This window comes from Neomonachus schauinslandi, chromosome 6 (genome assembly GCF_002201575.2).
Source record: "Neomonachus schauinslandi chromosome 6, ASM220157v2, whole genome shotgun sequence".
Classification (NCBI taxonomy): Eukaryota; Metazoa; Chordata; class Mammalia; order Carnivora; family Phocidae; genus Neomonachus; species Neomonachus schauinslandi.
This window is the reverse complement of record NC_058408.1, coordinates 154,481,430-154,497,823: the sequence shown is the minus strand read 5'-3', so window position 1 is coordinate 154,497,823 and position 16,394 is coordinate 154,481,430. Positions and strand designations below refer to the sequence as shown.

The following is a 16,394-nucleotide window of genomic DNA, read 5'->3' as shown; positions in this document are numbered from 1 at the left end:
TTCACTGTGGGGCGGACGGCAGGGCCCGGGGTTCACTGTGGGGTGGAGGGCGGGGCCTGGGGTTCACTGTGGGGCGGACGGCGGGGGCCGGGGTTCACTGTGAGGCGGACGGCGGGGGCCGAGGTTCACTGTGGGGCGGACGACACGGCAGACCACTCTTGGTTCAGCTGTAGAGCATCAGGTGAGCAGGAGGATTAGCAGGGCATGTGGAGGCTAGCCCTGGGACAGAAGACCACACTCAGAGCAGCCTGGGAGGCCAAGCCCTTGCTCTCGCTTCAGACCCTGAGGGGAGCAGGCCACAATCAGAGGCCACCCCAGCTGCCCTCCAGGTTGAGCTGGGCCAGGGTCTGAGCTGCAGGGGACCTGATGTGCCAGGCGTGGGGCCCAAATATGGAAAGGAGCCTCTCCTGAGGTTTCTTGGGTTACCTCCTTTCTGCCCACCTGCCCCACCCAAGGGGCCCCATCTTCATCCCTCGGAACTTGCTGGAAGTATGTCTGTGGCATCTGGGCATGCACTGGCCATGAGCCAACTATGACCGGTAGCCCTCTGCCCCTGCAGGTGCAGGGGGCACCCAGAGACTGACCCGCGCTGTTGGAAAGTCACTGGCCATGGAGATGATTCTCACTGGTGACCGGATCTCTGCCCAGGACGCCAAGCAAGCAGGTGTGGACCAGGGCCGCCCCACGGAGCCACCCTCATGGGGAGCTGAGTGGAGATGGGGAGAAGGGGGCTGCATCCAGGTGTGCCCATGGGTGATAAGCACGTTGACTTTGGGTGTCCTGAGAACCCAGGGGACAGCTGCCTTTATTTGGAATGCCACACATACAAGAGAGTAACTGAAGTATACATCAGCTTCAAGAGTCAAAACCATCTTTTTTCCCAAGCCCAACGTCAGCAGTGGGGGATCTCCGAGACCCTCGCAGGCACACCCTTTCCCCGCCCCAGGTGACCCACTCTTCCTCCCTCTTGGTGTGTCTGTAAGAGCCTTGTGGCCCCACCTCAGGGACGGTGTGGAGCCTGCATCCCCGCAGCCTTGTTGGCCCCCAGAATACCCCAGCTCTAGGGGTGGCCTTGTGACTCAGAGGAGCGCAGCCAGTGCTGTTTGCTATTTACCTGTTTGTGCTTTAGGTCTCGTAAGCAAAATCTTTCCTGTGGAGAGACTGGTCGAAGAAGCCATCCAGTGTGCAGAGAAAATTGCCAGCAATTCTAAAATCATAGCAGCAATGGCCAAAGAATCTGTGAACGCAGGTAGGGGTTCTGCCGGGAGGAGATTTCTGAGGGCCGGTTGGCACAGGAGCGGTCAGGAGCCGTGGTTCTAAATGATGCATTTTAAGCCACCCTGGACAGAAATTGGGAGGATTCTTAACATTGGGATTCTGGCTCTTTGTAGAGTTCCAGTCTTTGGCTGCTGGCTCACAGATTCTCCTGGAATGTTCTGAGTTGTCCTTGGTATCAGGACTCAAGAAAGGAGCCAGCCTGAGGGACAAGAGTGACAGGCACTGGGGTGCAGGGAAGTGTCCGGGAAGGGCAGCACGGTCCCTTAAGCAAAGCCAGTCTGCTCCTGAGAAACCCAGTTCACCTCCCGGAACCTGGTGGAAGATGCTCCTCTCCTCAGCCAGCAGTTGTGCCTGCAGGCTGGTGGCCGCATGGGCTCACAGGACACCTGCATGAACCGGAGACAGAGTTCATGCTGCTCCTGGTTGCTCTGGACTCCCCGTCCTCTCTACAGGCAAAGCAGCTCCGAGCCCTCCTGAGAATTTCTTGAGTCTTACTGTAGTGCGTTGTGCTCAGCATTGGGGTAATACTGCCCAGTGCTGCCTGTTGAGAAGGGTTAGGGTGAGCCCAGGATAGCTGAGCTGCGCCAGGTCTGTGTGCTCTGCAGGCAGGCGGTCAAGCCCCCCGGGCTGCTGCCGGCCTTAGTTGGCTGAGCTGATGTTTGTGACGCGGCCACAAGGATGAGCAGGTAGCACTCGCTTAAGAGGTGGACGCTGCTGTTGGTGCAGAGGGCCAGTGAGGCCACCATCAGAGGCACCTGCCATCACCCCAGGTGCTCACCCAGGGAAGACACTTTAGCTTGGCTGGAAGGACGGCCCAGAGCAATGGTATTCTTACCACCCGGGACTCTGTTCTGGCACAGTGTTCCTTTTTCAGGTTTTCATCCTTAATTTTTATGCTTTTTAAAACATATTTAATTCTGGGGTGCCTGGGTAGCTCAGTCCGTGGAGCATCCTGCTCTTGGTTTTGGCTCAGGTGGTGGTCTCAGGGTTGTGGGATTGAGCTCTCCATGTCTGGCTCTGCACTCAGCAGGGTGTCTGCTTGTGACTCTCTCCCTCTCTCTCAGCCCTCCCCCTGCTTGTGCACACACGTGTTCTCTCTCTCTCTCTCCCGGAATAAAATCTTTAAAGAAAATAGAAAGTAATAAAATATATGTAGTTCTACAGGCTCTCAAATCCTCTTGTGATTGGACAGAGTTGGCCACTGCACCCTTTACTCAGTTCCTTGTGCCTCTCTTCTTGGGGCCACCAGCGGTGAAGCTCCGAGCAGGTTGCTCTGCTGGCATCTCAGCCGGGGTGGGGCATTGAGAAGGGGGTGCTTCCCAGGCTATGGTCTAAATCACAACGAAATTAAGGTTGATGTGGGTCAGCGGGGAGTGTTTCCTATCACCATAAAACAAGTTGCATGTTCTCACATCTGACACGAGTTCATAACTTCAGGGTTCTCTTTTTCAGCTTTTGAAATGACATTAACAGAGGGAAACAAGCTGGAGAAGAAGCTCTTCTATTCAACTTTCGCTACCGTGAGTAAACATTCAGTGGAGACACACATGGTCCAGCCGTAGAAACCACTGGGAATTTCCTTGTAGGTTTTTTCATTAAATACCATTTCTCTTTGGTCAAACTGTTTGCTTTCGCTGTAGCTGGATCCAATGTGTCCTGTCCATGAGCATGATTTTTGCAAATGAGTACAGTGTGTAGAAGTTCACAAGTGTGAAGGGTGACTTCCTATTACAAAAGGTCTGATGAATCGCACCTTTAAACAGCAAGCTCCTGTATTTAAATGCAGTGCATCTGCCCATAATTTTCTACATTGTTCCAGTTACTTGGAATGGAGTTCGAATGTATTCTAATACTGCAATCTGAAGCTTCAGATCAATGTTTTCTAGGATTTGACAGTCACTGAAAGGGAGTCCTTCTTGTAAGTCCTTAAAACCCATCTCTCAGTATTGGAAAGTCACGTATAGGTGTTTTATGAAAGAGAGATTAGAAATGACTTTGGCTCTTGAGGAAGTGAAGGTGTGCGTGTGTACCTGCGCACACACGCAGGTGATGAGTGAGTGAATGACCCAAACAGGTGCATCTGACGTTCTCTGTGGGTGAGAGTTTATTTGACACACAAATTAGTGGTTCCTGAATGATCACACCTAGGGGCTTGGGGGGGCGGCATATAAAAATGCCTTTCCAGGCCAACCCTAAGTGGTCAGGGAATCCAGGCTATTCCCAGGTTTCCAGGTGGTCCTGATGCAGGACCCTCCCTCCCTGAGCTCCTCCACTCTGGAAATCCAAGTTTCAGAGGAACCCGCAGACTGTGAGCAAACCACAGAGACACGCAGAGCCCCACGCCTTGACTCCGTAGGAAAACGTGAACGTCCATCCCTGCCTGTTTTCCCTTTCCCACAGGAAGACCGGAAAGAAGGGATGACCGCGTTTGTGGAAAAGAGAAAGGCCAGCTTCAAAGACCAGTGAGCGCCTCCACCTCTGCCTAGAACCCTCTACTTAAAGACAAATTAGAGTCTGTCTTAGAAGCAAGTAAATCCTTTTATAAAGGGCCGTGTCGATGACACACAGTTTATCTCTGATGCTTGGGGCTCTCGCTCCTGTGTGGTAGGCAGTCTTCACCCAGCGGCCATGAGAATCTGTATCTGGAGCATGTTCACACTCTGACTGACCATATTCTTCTTAAAAATTATGAGGGGAGCCTGGGTGGCACAGTCGGGTAAGTGACTGACTGTCGGCTCAGGTCAACGGATGAAGCCCCACATCAGGCTCTGTGCTCAGCGGGGAGTCTTCTTCAGATTCCCTCTCCCTCTGCCCCTCCCCCACTTGTGTGCGTGCGCTCGCTCGCGCTCTCTCAAATCAATAAAAATCTTTTTAAAAATTCTGCTCATGAGCCCTTGGTGATGTGTTTAAGTTTTTACTTGATTTCAGGAACTGAGAGATACTTCGATGGCAAGCACTCACTTTGTACAGTGAGCTGCATTCGGATGGAAGCAAGTCCCCTGCTTGGCCGCTGTGCAGTTTCACGGCCAGTGAACGTGACCGCTCAGAGGGCCGGTGCTGCCGACTACGCGGCACATGTGAATCCCATTGTGCCTCTGGAGGCAAATGCCATGTCACTCTTCAAGCTTGTTTTGTCATTGTGTGTGACCTCAGTCAAACAGAAGAGAAGTCCATAAAGTCAGTCACCTGGCACACTCCCAGGGTAACCACTGTTAACAGGTATGTAGCTTTCTAGATGCTTCTGTGAACACGTGTGCAGACACGGGGATAGCAGTTTTCTTATAAAAATGGAATTGTGCATCCACACTTTGGGACAGCGCCCTGACCGGTCCCACAGGTGCACCCTCTTCTGTTTAAATTGTGATAAAGTCTAGGAAACATAAAGAGGGTGCACCTGTGGGACCGGTCAGGGCGCTGTCCCAAAGTGTGGATGCACAATTCCATTTTTATAAGAAAACTGCTATCCCCGTGTCTGCACACGTGTTCACAGATCTGTGAATTCAGCGTTTCCGGGCTCTATCAGGTTATAGCAGGTCCTCAAGCTTGCTTGCTTCTCATTGCTCGGTATTATTCCTGTGAGCGTTCCGCTCGATGGCCCTGAAATACGTGATGATACAGGAATGTTGCTTACTTACCCAGGATGTTGGATGTTTAGGCTCCAGTTTCTTGTTATCAGGACTGTCATGGATAACACCGCAGTGACCGTTCTGTGCGTGAATCCTTGCACTGCGGTGCAAGCATGCCTGTAAGATTTCGAGAACTGAGCCTGTGGTGGGGACCTGCCCACTCTGCCCCATCAGCAGCAGTCGACAGGGCCCCTCTTCTGGTGCTTGTCAGTCTGCAAGATTGGTGTTAGGACTGCTTGCATCCAAATCCCTAGGGTGCTTGCTTAAATGCACATGCCCAGACCTGGATCAGAACTATGGGAGGCCCTGGAATGTGTGGTCTCCAAGGCATCCTGGTGCCCAGCAGAACTGTGTTCGGGGCTGTAACACTGAGTGCCATTTGCTGTGGGAGACAGAATTTCCACAGCAAGCTTCCTCTGCTGGCTTCAGACTGGTGGGCCAGCTGCGTCCCCCAGATCACACCTCACAGGGCACTGGGTGACCGAGGGACCCCAGTTACAGGAAGCCACCTCTGCCCCACCAAACATCTGCCACTGAATTCGTGGGTCAGCGAGGCACGGTGCTCTAGACCCTCCATGTCTCCAGGCCATTGAGTAAAAGTCCTGAGCATGGGTCAGAGACCGTTCTCCTACTGCTTGGGAGGGCTTCATGGGTGAAGGGGGCTGTTGCTGTCCCAGGGTGGGGCCCCAGCCTCAAAACATCCTCAGACCCTCTGAGGTGAGATCAGGACATGGGCTTGTCTCCAGGTGGGCGCTGGGCACCATAGGGGACCCAGCTGGCTCTTGGCGCTGGGCATGCAACAGAGCAGCTACAGGTTAATTGATGGCCCCACGTGAGGGGGTGAGGCCCTGCTGGCTGCCGTGCAACCCCCATCCCTCACCCCATCAGTCTTGCTCTATGGAGACGGCCCCAGCTCTCAGTGGAGGTGTGCCCATGGCACTCTGGGATGGCAGATGGAGTGTTGCCACCATTTTTGGAAAACAGTTCTGCTACACGTTCAACCAGGACCGGGCCCTGGAACCACCATCCTGACCCAGCCCTGGACACAGAGAGGCTGTGGGGTGCACTTCCGGGGGGGGGGGGTATCTTCCAGCAGGGAGGTGGTGGCACCCTGAACAGGAAAGCACAGTATGGTTTGTGGTCCCAGCATCCCAGATCCCAGGTCTCCAGGGACAAGGGTCAAGCAGGCAGGGGACTCTGGCCGGCTGAAGGCAAGGTGCTCCTCTGTTCAAGGGGACGAGGTGTGGATCCATTCCCCACCCCTCCCAATCTGGACACCCCATCTTGGTGGGGTGGGGGCGGGAAGGTCCAATCCTGAGGAGGACCAGCAGCTGGGACCCTGGGTAAGAAGAGGTCGGGTCACTGCTGTCCTGGGATGGGACACTGCACCCCATCAGGTACCTGAGGGGTGTCAGCAGGTTGACGCCTGGGAGACAAGGTGGGGACCCCCCAGTAAGGTGCTCCCAGCACACCAGCTTGGCTGGGAGGCCGCTCCTGCCTGCCCTCCAGGGTCCCCTGTAGGGTCCCCTCCAGGGCAGGCGCGTGGGCGCCCTTGTGAAGAATGTTGGTTGAAGAAGTCGGACGGCTCTGGCCACCCGCCCTCCCAGGAACCCAGCGGGCTGGGGTGGGAGTGGGGGTGGGGGTCAGCAAGGCCTGGGGAGCGGAACGGAAGGGGGATGGGGAGGCCGCGAGGGGCGGCAGCGGGAAGCGCGGGCCTGGGATTCGGCGAGGGACGCGAGGCCCCGGAACACGCTGCGGGGCTGGACCGGGTGTCGCCCCCGCCCCCGGGCAGCACGCGCAAGCCTCAGTCCTCCGTGCGTCCAGCCCTTCAGGGCGCCGCGGGGGGACCCTCCCCATCGCCCGGTCGTGCCCCCACTCCTGCCCCGCCCCTTCCGCCGAGGCCACGCCCCTCCACTCCAGGCCGCGCGATCATGGTGGTGCTAAAGGGCGTCCCGGCGCTGCTGTCCCCTGAGCTGCTCTACGCCCTGGCGCGGATGGGGCACGGAGACGAGATCGGTGAGGGGCGGGGACAGGGCCCCCGCCACCCCAGGCCCCGCAGGGGTCCTGACCCAGGCTGTGCCCCCGGCCGGGAGGCGACCACTCCCCAGGCCCGGGAAGAGCCGGGTCCTGGGGTGGAGGCATTGCTTTGGCCGCCCCGTCCCACTTCCCAGTAGGACACCCTCGCAACCCCACATTCTTTAGGAAACAGGCCCGGTTGGTGGCCCAAGCCCCTGCCCAGACTTGGTCGCCCCCAGGCGGTCATGAGGACGGTGGCCCTTGGTCCAGGCGGGGCTGTGTCGGCAGGTCCGGCCCCTCCCCCAGCCCGGCTTTCTGGGGGCCCCGGGGCCAAGTTCCCAGCTCCGGCCTCGGGCCCAGTGTGCCGCTCATTCTCCAGACGCCCTCCCAGACGGCCCACGAGGGGCCACACCGCTTTCTTTGGGGCGGTTTGTCTTTTCCTGGAGCCGTGGACCTGGGGCGGGGGCTGCGCGGCCGGACGCCGGGGCGGGCTGGGGGCGGCGGCGCCCCTAGGGGATGGAGGCGGGGAGGGGGGTCCAAACCCCGCCCTCGTAGCCCCTGCAGCTCCTCCTGCACTTGGAAACTTCCTCTCCCCGCCCCCACCTCTGACGAGAGGGGTCGACGGGTCGGGGAGGGCCGTGGGCGTGGCCTGCCGTCGGACAGGTGACCCACCCGGTGGGAAGGTGGGCTGCGCGGACCCGCGGACCCACCGGGGGATGTTTAACCGGGTTGGATGGCTGTTCAGTTTTTGCAGACGTGAACTTCCCCACCTCCTCCATATGCAGGTGTGGCCCGGAGGAGATCCGCGCTGACGGTGAGCCGGCCGCCTCCGGCAGAGTGGGGTTAGGGTGGGTAGGCCGTGGCCCCAGCTCTGGGCTCCCCAAAGTGCTGCCGCTCTGCCCCATCCCCACTTATTCCCCAGCACCCCCCAGTGACCCAAGAAGTCCCAGTGCCAGGACCCGCAGAGACCCTTTTCCACCCCAAGGCCCCAGACGTGACCCTGGGCCTCCTGCTCCATCTCAGATACCTCTCGGTAACTTCTTGCCAGTGGGGAAACTGAGGCCCAATGCCTTGTTGGCTGGCTGAGCGCTGGTGCACCCCTGCCCCCCCACAGCCCAGGTCCGTGTTCAGCTTTTACTCTGCTATAGAAATCCCACTACTGGTGACCTGACATGGGTTCCAGGTGCCCCCATGCTCTGTCTCTGAGACCCTCTGACCCTCAGGGGTGGGCCACAGGCTTGGCTGGGAGGGGCCTGGAGTCAGGTCCCCAAGGTGATGGTAGTAGCAGAGTTAATACCAAGAGTAAGGGGGTGGGGGGTGTGAGGACACCAGCGTCCCCCTGTCCTGTCCTGCCTGGGCTGGCAGTGGGCTCAGACTGGGCCTGACTGTCTCCCCACCCTTAGCAATGCTCTGAGAGGGGACACAACTCTCCCTGCAAAATTGAGGCCACTGAGGCATAAAGATGTGAAGTGTAGGGTAAACCAGCCCCTCTGCACAGAGCGGGCCAGTGGTCTGAGGCCTGTCCAGTGGGCTGCTGGCTCCGGGCCCAGTGGCCTTGTCTTCCACCCTCTGCTGAGGGACATGAGCCAGCCGTGCCTCAGTTTACACTGTGGGCCAGATGACCAACATGCTCTCCCCCACAAGGAGAATGGGACAAGGTGGGCCACGGGAAAGGCCAGAATGCTGGAAGATAAGGAGTGGCCAAGCTTCCGAGTGACCCGCACGCCCTGCGTGTTAGTGGAAACAAGCAGTTAGGGGTCAGAGCCAGGTACGCAGACAAATCTAACCACAGAGAAAAGCAGAGAAAAAGGAGGAAGAAAATGCCCCCGGGATAGCAGGGTTTCCCACCAGCAGGCTAATAAGATTACAGCCAATTCTTTCTTGTCACCAGCTCCATATTTCCCCGTTTTGTACAACCAGCTTTACAGGAGAGCAGGGACCTTGGAGACCAGTGGGCCGGTTTGGGGACAGCCTGGGGCAGAGCGGCCTCTTCCCCGACCCCACTGTCCTCACCACAGGGTAAAGGTGGCAGCCCAGGGGTCGTCTGGGGGAACTGGGGTCAGGGAGGTGGCCCAGGTGCCCCTCTGGTGGATGAGTGTTTGAGGTCACCACCAATAACCTGTGTGGTGCAGACTGAAGGGCAGGGCGAGCCCAGAGCCAGGATGGCCACAGGTGCTGTGGCAGGGAGAACCCAGCGTGACCCCAATAAGTGTCACCAGGCAGGCAGCAGGGGCCTGCATCCGTGGCTGTCCCGGCCCACACCATCCCTGCTGGCCGGCTTCGTGAGCCCAGGGTAAAAGGCCCAGAGGGCAGGCGGCGCTGTCGGTGGCTGGGTGGCAGAGGGCTGCGGTCTGAGGCTGGCCCTCTGCCCTAGGCCTGGGCATCCCAGAGCTCCTGGAGGCCGTGCTGAAGATGCTGCCACTGGACACCTACGTGGAGAGCCCGGTGAGTGCCTGTCGCCACACTGCCCCCGTCCCTGCTCTGGTCCTTGGTTTCTCCCTTGTCAGACCTCAGAGGACCCACTTGCCTTGAAGGGTGGGGGGGAGGACATGTGTCCCCACAGGGCCCTGAGCCTGATCAGAGGACCCCTAAACTGGCACCCAGTGAGGGGGCTGGAAGCGCCCACGGCAGCTGGACGGATAGCGCACAAGCTGACCCCCTCTGTCCCTAGGCTGCTGTCATGGAGCTGGTGCCCAGCGACAGGAAGACAGGCCTTCAGACTCCAGTGTGGAGGAGCTACCAGTCCCTCCTGTCTGAGGCTGGCTGCACGGTGAGGCTGCGGCCCCCACCAGGGAAGCACTCAGGGATCCTCTGCACCTCCTTGGAGGCCGGGGAGGAGTAAAAGACAGGGGCCCCAAATCCACCCTACAGTTGTGGCCCACTTGCTCACCCTCCACGGAAGAGTGACCCTGGGGCTGTGGCTGTCCCCTGCCCCCAGCCTCCCACCTCTCAGGTCAAGGACCCTGTCGTGGCCTGTGGCCCCTCACCCACCCCAGCCTTTGTGAGTGGAGCCAGGGGCAAGTGGGGCACCCCTGGCCCCTGTCTTGTGGTCAGAGGCCTGGCCTAATGCTGTGTCACCCCCACATTGTAAGGGGATGAATCTGTCCCCCCAGGACCTCCCACCAGCACGTCTTGGGCAGGACCCACCTGAGGAAAGGCTGCCTGGGACTCCTATCCTGGGCAGGGGCCCTCCTGCCTTCAGGCCAACTCCAGGAGACACAAGGGCCCCAGGCAGCTGGCCACCACAGCCCCCCATGTCCCCTGTCCAGTCCTCACAGCTCAGAGGCTGAGCATCCTTGGGACCTCAGCCAGGAGAGCCAGAGACGTGAAGCTCAGAGTGGCCATGTCTCCTCATGCCCCTGGCACCTGCTTGGGCCCTGAGGGTTTCTGAGCAAGGTCCCTCAACCATGACATTTTGCCTTCCAGAGCACCCTGGTGAAGATAGAGAGGTTTGAGTTTTATGCGCGGGCCAAAAAGGCTTTTGCTGTTGTAGCAACTGGGTGAGTTCTGGCCGAGTCCATGGGGTCCTGCAGGGTCCTGCTGGTCAGGGTAGGTTCGGCTAGGTCTGGCTAGGTCTGGGTCATGTGAGGCACTCCCCCTACCCTCTGCTCAGCCCCTGCCCCAACTGAGACTAGAGGCCCCACTGGGAATAGAATTGTCAAGGGATCTGCCTGAGGACTGGTCCCTGGACTTGTCTAGTGGGTGGGGTGAAAGTGGATGGGATGGGGGGCAGAGCAGGAATCCCAGCTTGGTGCTCAGCTCAGCTCCTTATGCAGGGAGACGGCCCTCTATGGAAATCTCATCCTCAAGAAGGGGGTGCTGGCCCCTGAGGCACTGTTCTAGGCCTGGCGAAGACCATTGGGCCCAGAGAGGAATCTGGATCTCTGAGCCAGACAACGGATGAATTGGCCCTGCCCTGCTCAGCCCAGACTGCACCCAGCTGGGGACTCCAAGGGCCAGGCCAGTCCTTGGGAGGTGGGGGGAGGGGCTGCTGACTGGGACTGGGACTCACCAATTTACGACAATGGTATGAAGTGTGGTGACTCGTCAGTGTTCAGTCCAGGGGTTTCAACAACAGCCCCATCCTCACAAAGACTTGTTTAGTGCCGAACACAAGGGAGGCCATTGGCTCCTCAGAGCACCTCCCCCCCGCCCCACCCCATGCATCCTCAGGTGGGAAGGAAGGCCTCCCTCCTGCCTAAGATTTGGGTAGCCTGACTGAAGCAAGTCCCTGGGTTTGGGACAAGAGCTCACACAAGTAGAGATCCTCATGTGAGGAGACTCCACAGAGGGCTGCGCTGGGGGGGGCCATGACTGCACTGCAAGAGGCTTGGGGGTGGGCAGCCCTGAGTGGAGGGGGGTTCTGCAATCAGCCCCCCAGGCGCAGACACTCAGGTGGCCCTTGAGAAGACCAGGGCCCTTCCTTCAGTCCCAAAGGCAGGGAGGCAGGGGGGACGGGTTGGTCTGGATGCTCTGAGAGGTGACTGTGTGTCTGGGTGCTGGAGAGGGTGGGGGCCGGTCATCTGTTCCCTCTCTCCAGTGGTTGAGTGCCTGCTGAACACACAGGGGCCTGAGCTGTCCTGGGAAATGGGGGTGAGGAGGTAAGGGACAAGAGGATGCCCCTTGCCCAGCAGGCAAAGGGCCAGCCTGCCTGGAGGCAGCATGTGGGAGGGAGGCTGTGATGGCTTCCGGCATGAGGCTGGGGTGGGGGCTCAGGGTGCTCATGGTGGGAGTATCCTGCCACCACTGCTCTGGACCCCAGAGTCTCCCCAAACCCTCACCCTCCCCTCCAGGCCTTTCTTTAGCCATGTGGGTGCAGAAGCTGGTATGAACGGGGGCTCCTGGGCTTCTAGGTCCCTCAGAGCCTGGGGAAGGCTCCCGTGCTTGGGACCGGGGCTGGTGTCCCAGATGCCAAGGAGAACCTGGAGGGCAGGCAGGCCCACTGGGCTGGAGGTCTGGGGCTCAGCCTAGGGAAGGGACCCTGCCCGGGCCCAGTCACTGCCAGGGCTTAACCTCAGACCCCTGACCCCACGGCCACTGCTAGCCACACAAAGGCTTTTCTTTAAACAGCTTTATTGAGACTTACCTGACATACAATAAACTGTACACATTTAAAGTGTACAGTTAAATGCCTTTGGATGTTGTCACACTGGCGAGTCTCTTGCCTCCTCCAGCGTCCCCTGCTCACGAGGCTCACACACCTCAACAGCCCACTCCCAAATCCTAGCGGCACTGTCTCTCCAGGAGCTCTTGGCCACGTGGCTGCACCCTTGGGTGGGAGGAAATGCCCATGGGGAATCCTGGCTCCAGGGATGCCGGAGAGAGACTGGGCCACAAACCACCCTGGGCTGTCCAGGGGCGTGGCCACCACTGACCTTGGATCTGAGCTGGGCGCTGGGCCCCAACTGCCCATACCCAAATTGCTCAGACGGGGGCGACCCGCGGGCCTACTAGCCCTCACATGTGCCATGCGGGATAGTCTGGGGCCTCGCCCTGCACTTGGCTCCTCAGGTCTGGGGCAAGAGCAGGTGCAAGGCGCACAGTGGTGAGGCTGGGACTCACTGTTACAGTCCTGCTGTCAGAGCAGGACCATGAACGGTCACTGTCCAGTCTGGGGTCCCTTCCTCAGTAACGTGGGGATGACAGTACCCCTACTTGGTGGTACAATGCCAGGCGGTGAGCACATGAGCCGTCAGGCAGAGCATTAGGGTGTGGGCCGCCATTCAAGTCCTCAGAGGGGACCCACAGGAGGACACGGAACTCTAGGGCACGTGAGGTCACCCTGGACAAGCCCACCGTCCCCGGAGCAGCCGGATGCATCCGAATCTGCCTGGTGCTTTATTCTGTCTTAAGCACTAGAGTGGCTCAGGCTGGGGAGTGGGAGGCACTCAATGCTTCCCTCTTGATGCAGGGGCGTGATCGCCACACACAACCCCATTTGCATTTGCACACACAGTCTGCCCACATTCAGTATGTGAAATAACTCTAGTGAGCTCGTGCCCGCAGCTGCAAGGTCGGGCCGTGCCCTGGGATCCGGGCCCCTCAGACAGCGCCGGGCAAGCAGCCAGAGAATGAAGAGCACCGGGAGTCTGGCCTGAGTCCTGCACCGCCCCCCCCACCTGAGCAGCGGTGCACCTGTCCACCTGAGTGCCCACCAACAGGCAGCCTCCTGCCATCTTTTTAGGACCCATCTGCGGGGAGCTGACTGGTCCCAACCACTGACCTCTGCCATGCCCCTAGCCCCATCCCAACATACAAGGAGGAGGCCTACGGGGAGCAGGTTATTCCAAGAGCAGGGGTGCTGGGTTGGGGGAGCTTTGGGGCTCTCGATGTGTGAAGACAAGCCTGTGGCACCAGGAGGACATGGGCCCCCCTTCTCCCAGACACAGCAGGCTAGGACCATGGTCACTGTTCCTGAAGACACATGTGGCCTCCACCTCTGCGAGGTTTATTCTTCCAGTTGGGGAGGGGTCAGGGCCCCCAGGAATCCTCCCTGGGATGGTAGATGTGGTCTCGATCCTCCTCTGGCCCTTGAAGCACCTGGGGAAGTGACAGTGCCCAGGACCAGAGCCCTGCCTCATCCTGGACCTCCTGGGCCTCCTCGGGCGGTGGGTGGTACAGGTCATCACGGTCTGGCTCAGGGTCCCACCTGGGGCTTGGAACATGGCCCAGGGTGTCCTCGGTTCGTGCCTGGGCTTTGGTGCCTAAGGACAAGGAGATGGGTTGGAGGCGTGGTTCCCATCTGGAGGGAAGCCGACTCCATGGCGCTCCTGTGCTGTGACCTTGTTCTCCGCCCTCCCCCTGTGCCCCGCCAGGGGTGCTCACCTTGACCTTGCAGTTCCTCCCACGTGGCAGCTGCAGGCTTTGGTGCCACCAGCAGCCCCATGAGCTGGTTGTCCTTTTTCAGAGTTTCCACCACTCGGGCGCCCCAGGCCCTGCGAGCACAGCTGGGTCAGTCAGGTCTACCTGCTCCGAAGGAGGCAGCCAGCCAGCCCCACCAGTGAGGGTGCCACCACCTTCTGAGCAGCCTGGGGGCCCTGAGCAGGAGACCTAGTGGGAAGTTGCTCCCCACCAGAGTCCTTGGTGGCTCAGTTCCCTCACTCGCCACCTGCCCCAGGGGCCCCGGGACAAGCACCCCTGCCCCCCCGCCAAGAGCTACGGCCAGGCAAACTCTACGGAACCCAGACCCGCAGGCCAGGCTTCCCCACCACATCCCTGAGCTGCAGGGGGCCCAGGAAGGTCGGAGCATCCCTTGGGAGGCATCCTAAGGGTGTCCCCTGAGAAAACGTCCTGGCCCAGCCCTGGGTCACGGAGACCCAGAGAACGTGGGCGGGAGCTCCCTCCTGTTCCGGAGGCCAGGCCTGTGCAGTCTGGGGAGCGGCTCTCTGCCCTCTGGCCTGGCCCAGTGGCCCTGGGGGAGAAACCAGCCGGGGTTGCCTCATGTGAGTGCAGGGAACGGGGCATGGCTTAGGAGGACCTTTGTCTGTGGCCACGGCCCTGGGGGTGGGGTAACTATCCTGGAGGCTGCTAGGAGAGCTAGGGGATCATCCTGGAGCCCCCCTGCCCCTGGCTCTGGTAAGCCGCTGACAGGTCCCGTGGGGGCCCATGCTGGCTGGAGCATGGCCCCCTCCCCGAAGCTGCTGGGCAGGTCTTCCCCGCCATCCACAACGCCCTTAGTTTAGGGGGTTCCCAGAAGGGGCTGCTGGGGGCACTCACTCCTCTGTGTCCCGCTCAGGGGCCCCGACATGGCCTTTGGTCTTGATGAGGACCTGGAAGAGGGAGGTCACAGGTGTGGGGTCCAAGGTCAGAGGACACCTGCAGAGAGATGGCTCCAAGGCCCCCTGGACCACACTTGCTGACTCCACCCCACCTTTTGCAGACTGGACAGAAGCCGTGTGGTTCCTGGAAAGACAAGGCCACGTCTGCACCTTGTCTCTGGGGTGGGGCTGCGTCTGCACCACTCCTCCCTGGCTGATGGCCTGAGGAAGGGGGCCAGCTCCTCAGTCCAGCCCTCTGTGGAGCGAGTTGAGCATGAGGGAGTGAATGAAACGTGACCCCTGGGGAGCGACCAGGAAGGGGTGGGCTTTCCCCTTCACCTGGTCTCTCCCAGGTGTGCAAGTCTGAGTGGTCTTGGCCCAAGGCGGGGTAGGAGGGGAAGAGGGATGGGGAGACACGGCCTGGCACCAGTTACCTGCACAGAGAGCACCTGAGCAGCATGTGCAAGGACGGAGGATGTGCTCGGACTCAGTGCAAGTGAGTTTCATCAAGGGCCCCCTCCTCCACCTGGACCACCTGGGCGTCCATGAGCCTTGCCCATCAGACCCCACACAGGGGCCCGCTCCCCCTCATCCTGAGGGTCCCTCCCAGTGCCCACAGGGCCACCCGCCGCACTTGGTGTCCTTCCTTCACATTCCTTGCTGGTGGGGCAGGGCTGGGCGGAGGAGCCCGCACATACCTGGGGCAGGAAAGCCGAGCCTGTCTCCCCCAGCAGCAGAGCCACCAGGCTGATGACCAGGAGGAGCCTGAGGGGACCAGAGAGGAGAGTGAGAGGCCGGCCAGGGTTGCTCCTGCTCATCAACCTCCAGACAGGACACCTAGGGGGGTAGCCCGGTGTGTTTGGCAATATGGGTCCCAGCCAGGGAGGCCTGGGGCCAGGTCCACGGGTAGATTCATGGTCTCTCCATCTCACAGACCAAGGACACACAGGCACAGAGACGTGGGACTGCCACAGGCCCATGCGTGTTCCCAGGGCCCCTCAGACCAAGGGCTGCTGCCCCGCTGCACCCAACATTCTGGACAGATCCTCCGCTGCAAGCACGGGCCGCCGGGTGGATATGATGATCCGTGCCTTGCCTCCAGCTCCCGGCATCTGGGCTAGCAGCCGCACACAGACACGCACCCCCTTGGGCACAGAGCGGTGAGGGCTCACAGCATCCTCGCCTAGGTGCTGATGGGCTAGGACCTGGGGCAAGGATCTCAGAGTGCTCTCTGTCCATGGCACCCCTGAAGCTGTGCACGGTGGTTCCCTCAGGGCCAGACTGCGCCTTGGCTCGTCTAGAGCTGTGGGTGGACTGTGGTGTCAGTGCGTGGGCACGAAGCCCCAGAGGAGGCAGGGAGGATGGGTGCTCTTCCCAGACACGTTCAACTTGACCCCTAGGGAGGCCAGGATGGCCAAGAGGGGAGAGGAGCCAAGGACCAAGCCCCAAGCAGGGAGTCTGCAAAGAAACACAGGACAGGCGACAAATGGACCCAGCAGTAAAGGTGCTAGAAGCCTCATCCAAGACAGGAGAGGAGAGGATGGGACACTGGTGCCTGGTCTGTGTGTGAGCGTGATGCAAGTGTACATGGTGTATGTGTGTGCGTGTGTGTGGTGTGTGTGTATGCATGTGTGCATGTGGTGTGCAGGTGCATGTGTGCATGGTGTGCGTGATGTGTGCATGTGGTGTATGTGTGCACGCGTGGTGTGTGCACGAG

At 59.9% G+C, this 16,394-nt stretch overlaps 3 protein-coding genes across 5 annotated transcripts in view; 2 read left to right on the top strand and 1 right to left on the bottom strand.

Moving 5' to 3' along the window:
* ECHS1 (enoyl-CoA hydratase, short chain 1) overlaps positions 1–4,095 on the top strand; it is a 7,958-nt gene extending 3,863 nt beyond the window's left edge. Inside the window, exons 5-8 of one of the 2 annotated variants that reach the window (XM_044916637.1) lie at positions 560–664; positions 1,130–1,249; positions 2,731–2,798; positions 3,679–4,095. In XM_044916637.1, coding sequence (XP_044772572.1) covers positions 560–664; positions 1,130–1,249; positions 2,731–2,798; positions 3,679–3,744 — 359 coding nt within the window. In that variant the 3' untranslated portion in view covers positions 3,745–4,095. Of the gene's footprint in view, positions 1–559; positions 665–1,129; positions 1,250–2,730; positions 2,803–3,678 lie in introns of both variants that reach the window. The other variant, XM_044916636.1, reaches the window with a different exon arrangement.
* Positions 4,096–6,830: 2,735 nt separating this feature from the next.
* On the top strand, positions 6,831–11,647 carry FUOM (fucose mutarotase). Of its 2 annotated transcripts, XM_021703818.1 has the most exons (6): positions 6,831–6,920; positions 7,666–7,734; positions 9,295–9,365; positions 9,592–9,690; positions 10,347–10,420; positions 10,697–11,647. In XM_021703818.1, the coding sequence occupies exons 1-6, from the start codon at positions 6,836–6,838 to the stop codon at positions 10,761–10,763; spliced, it is 465 nt and encodes a 154-aa protein (XP_021559493.1). In that variant the 5' UTR covers positions 6,831–6,835; the 3' UTR covers positions 10,764–11,647. The 2 variants fall into 2 exon arrangements, with proteins under 2 accessions (XP_021559493.1, XP_044772570.1); XM_044916635.1 differs by lacking the exon at positions 7,666–7,734 and having other exon boundaries at positions 6,832–6,920; positions 10,697–10,774.
* A 1,683-nt stretch (positions 11,648–13,330) lies between these two features.
* PRAP1 (proline rich acidic protein 1) overlaps positions 13,331–16,394 on the bottom strand; it is a 4,871-nt gene continuing 1,807 nt past the window's right edge. Inside the window, exons 2-5 of the mRNA XM_021703851.2 lie at positions 15,376–15,442; positions 14,637–14,689; positions 13,746–13,855; positions 13,331–13,624 (exon numbers count right to left, since the gene is read on the bottom strand). Coding sequence (XP_021559526.1) covers positions 13,392–13,624; positions 13,746–13,855; positions 14,637–14,689; positions 15,376–15,442 — 463 coding nt within the window. The 3' untranslated portion in view covers positions 13,331–13,391. The remainder of the gene's footprint in view (positions 13,625–13,745; positions 13,856–14,636; positions 14,690–15,375; positions 15,443–16,394) is intronic.

Coding starts and splice junctions, on each gene's coding strand:
- FUOM (XM_021703818.1), top strand. CDS start 6,836: ATGGTGGTGCTAAAGGGCGTCCCGGCGCTGCTGTCCCCTGAGCTGCTC. Junction 7,735..9,294: donor GGAGGAGATCCGCGCTGACG/GTGAGCCGGCCG, acceptor CCTCTGCCCTAG/GCCTGGGCATCCCAGAGCTC. Junction 10,421..10,696: donor TTTGCTGTTGTAGCAACTGG/GTGAGTTCTGGC, acceptor CTCCTTATGCAG/GGAGACGGCCCTCTATGGAA.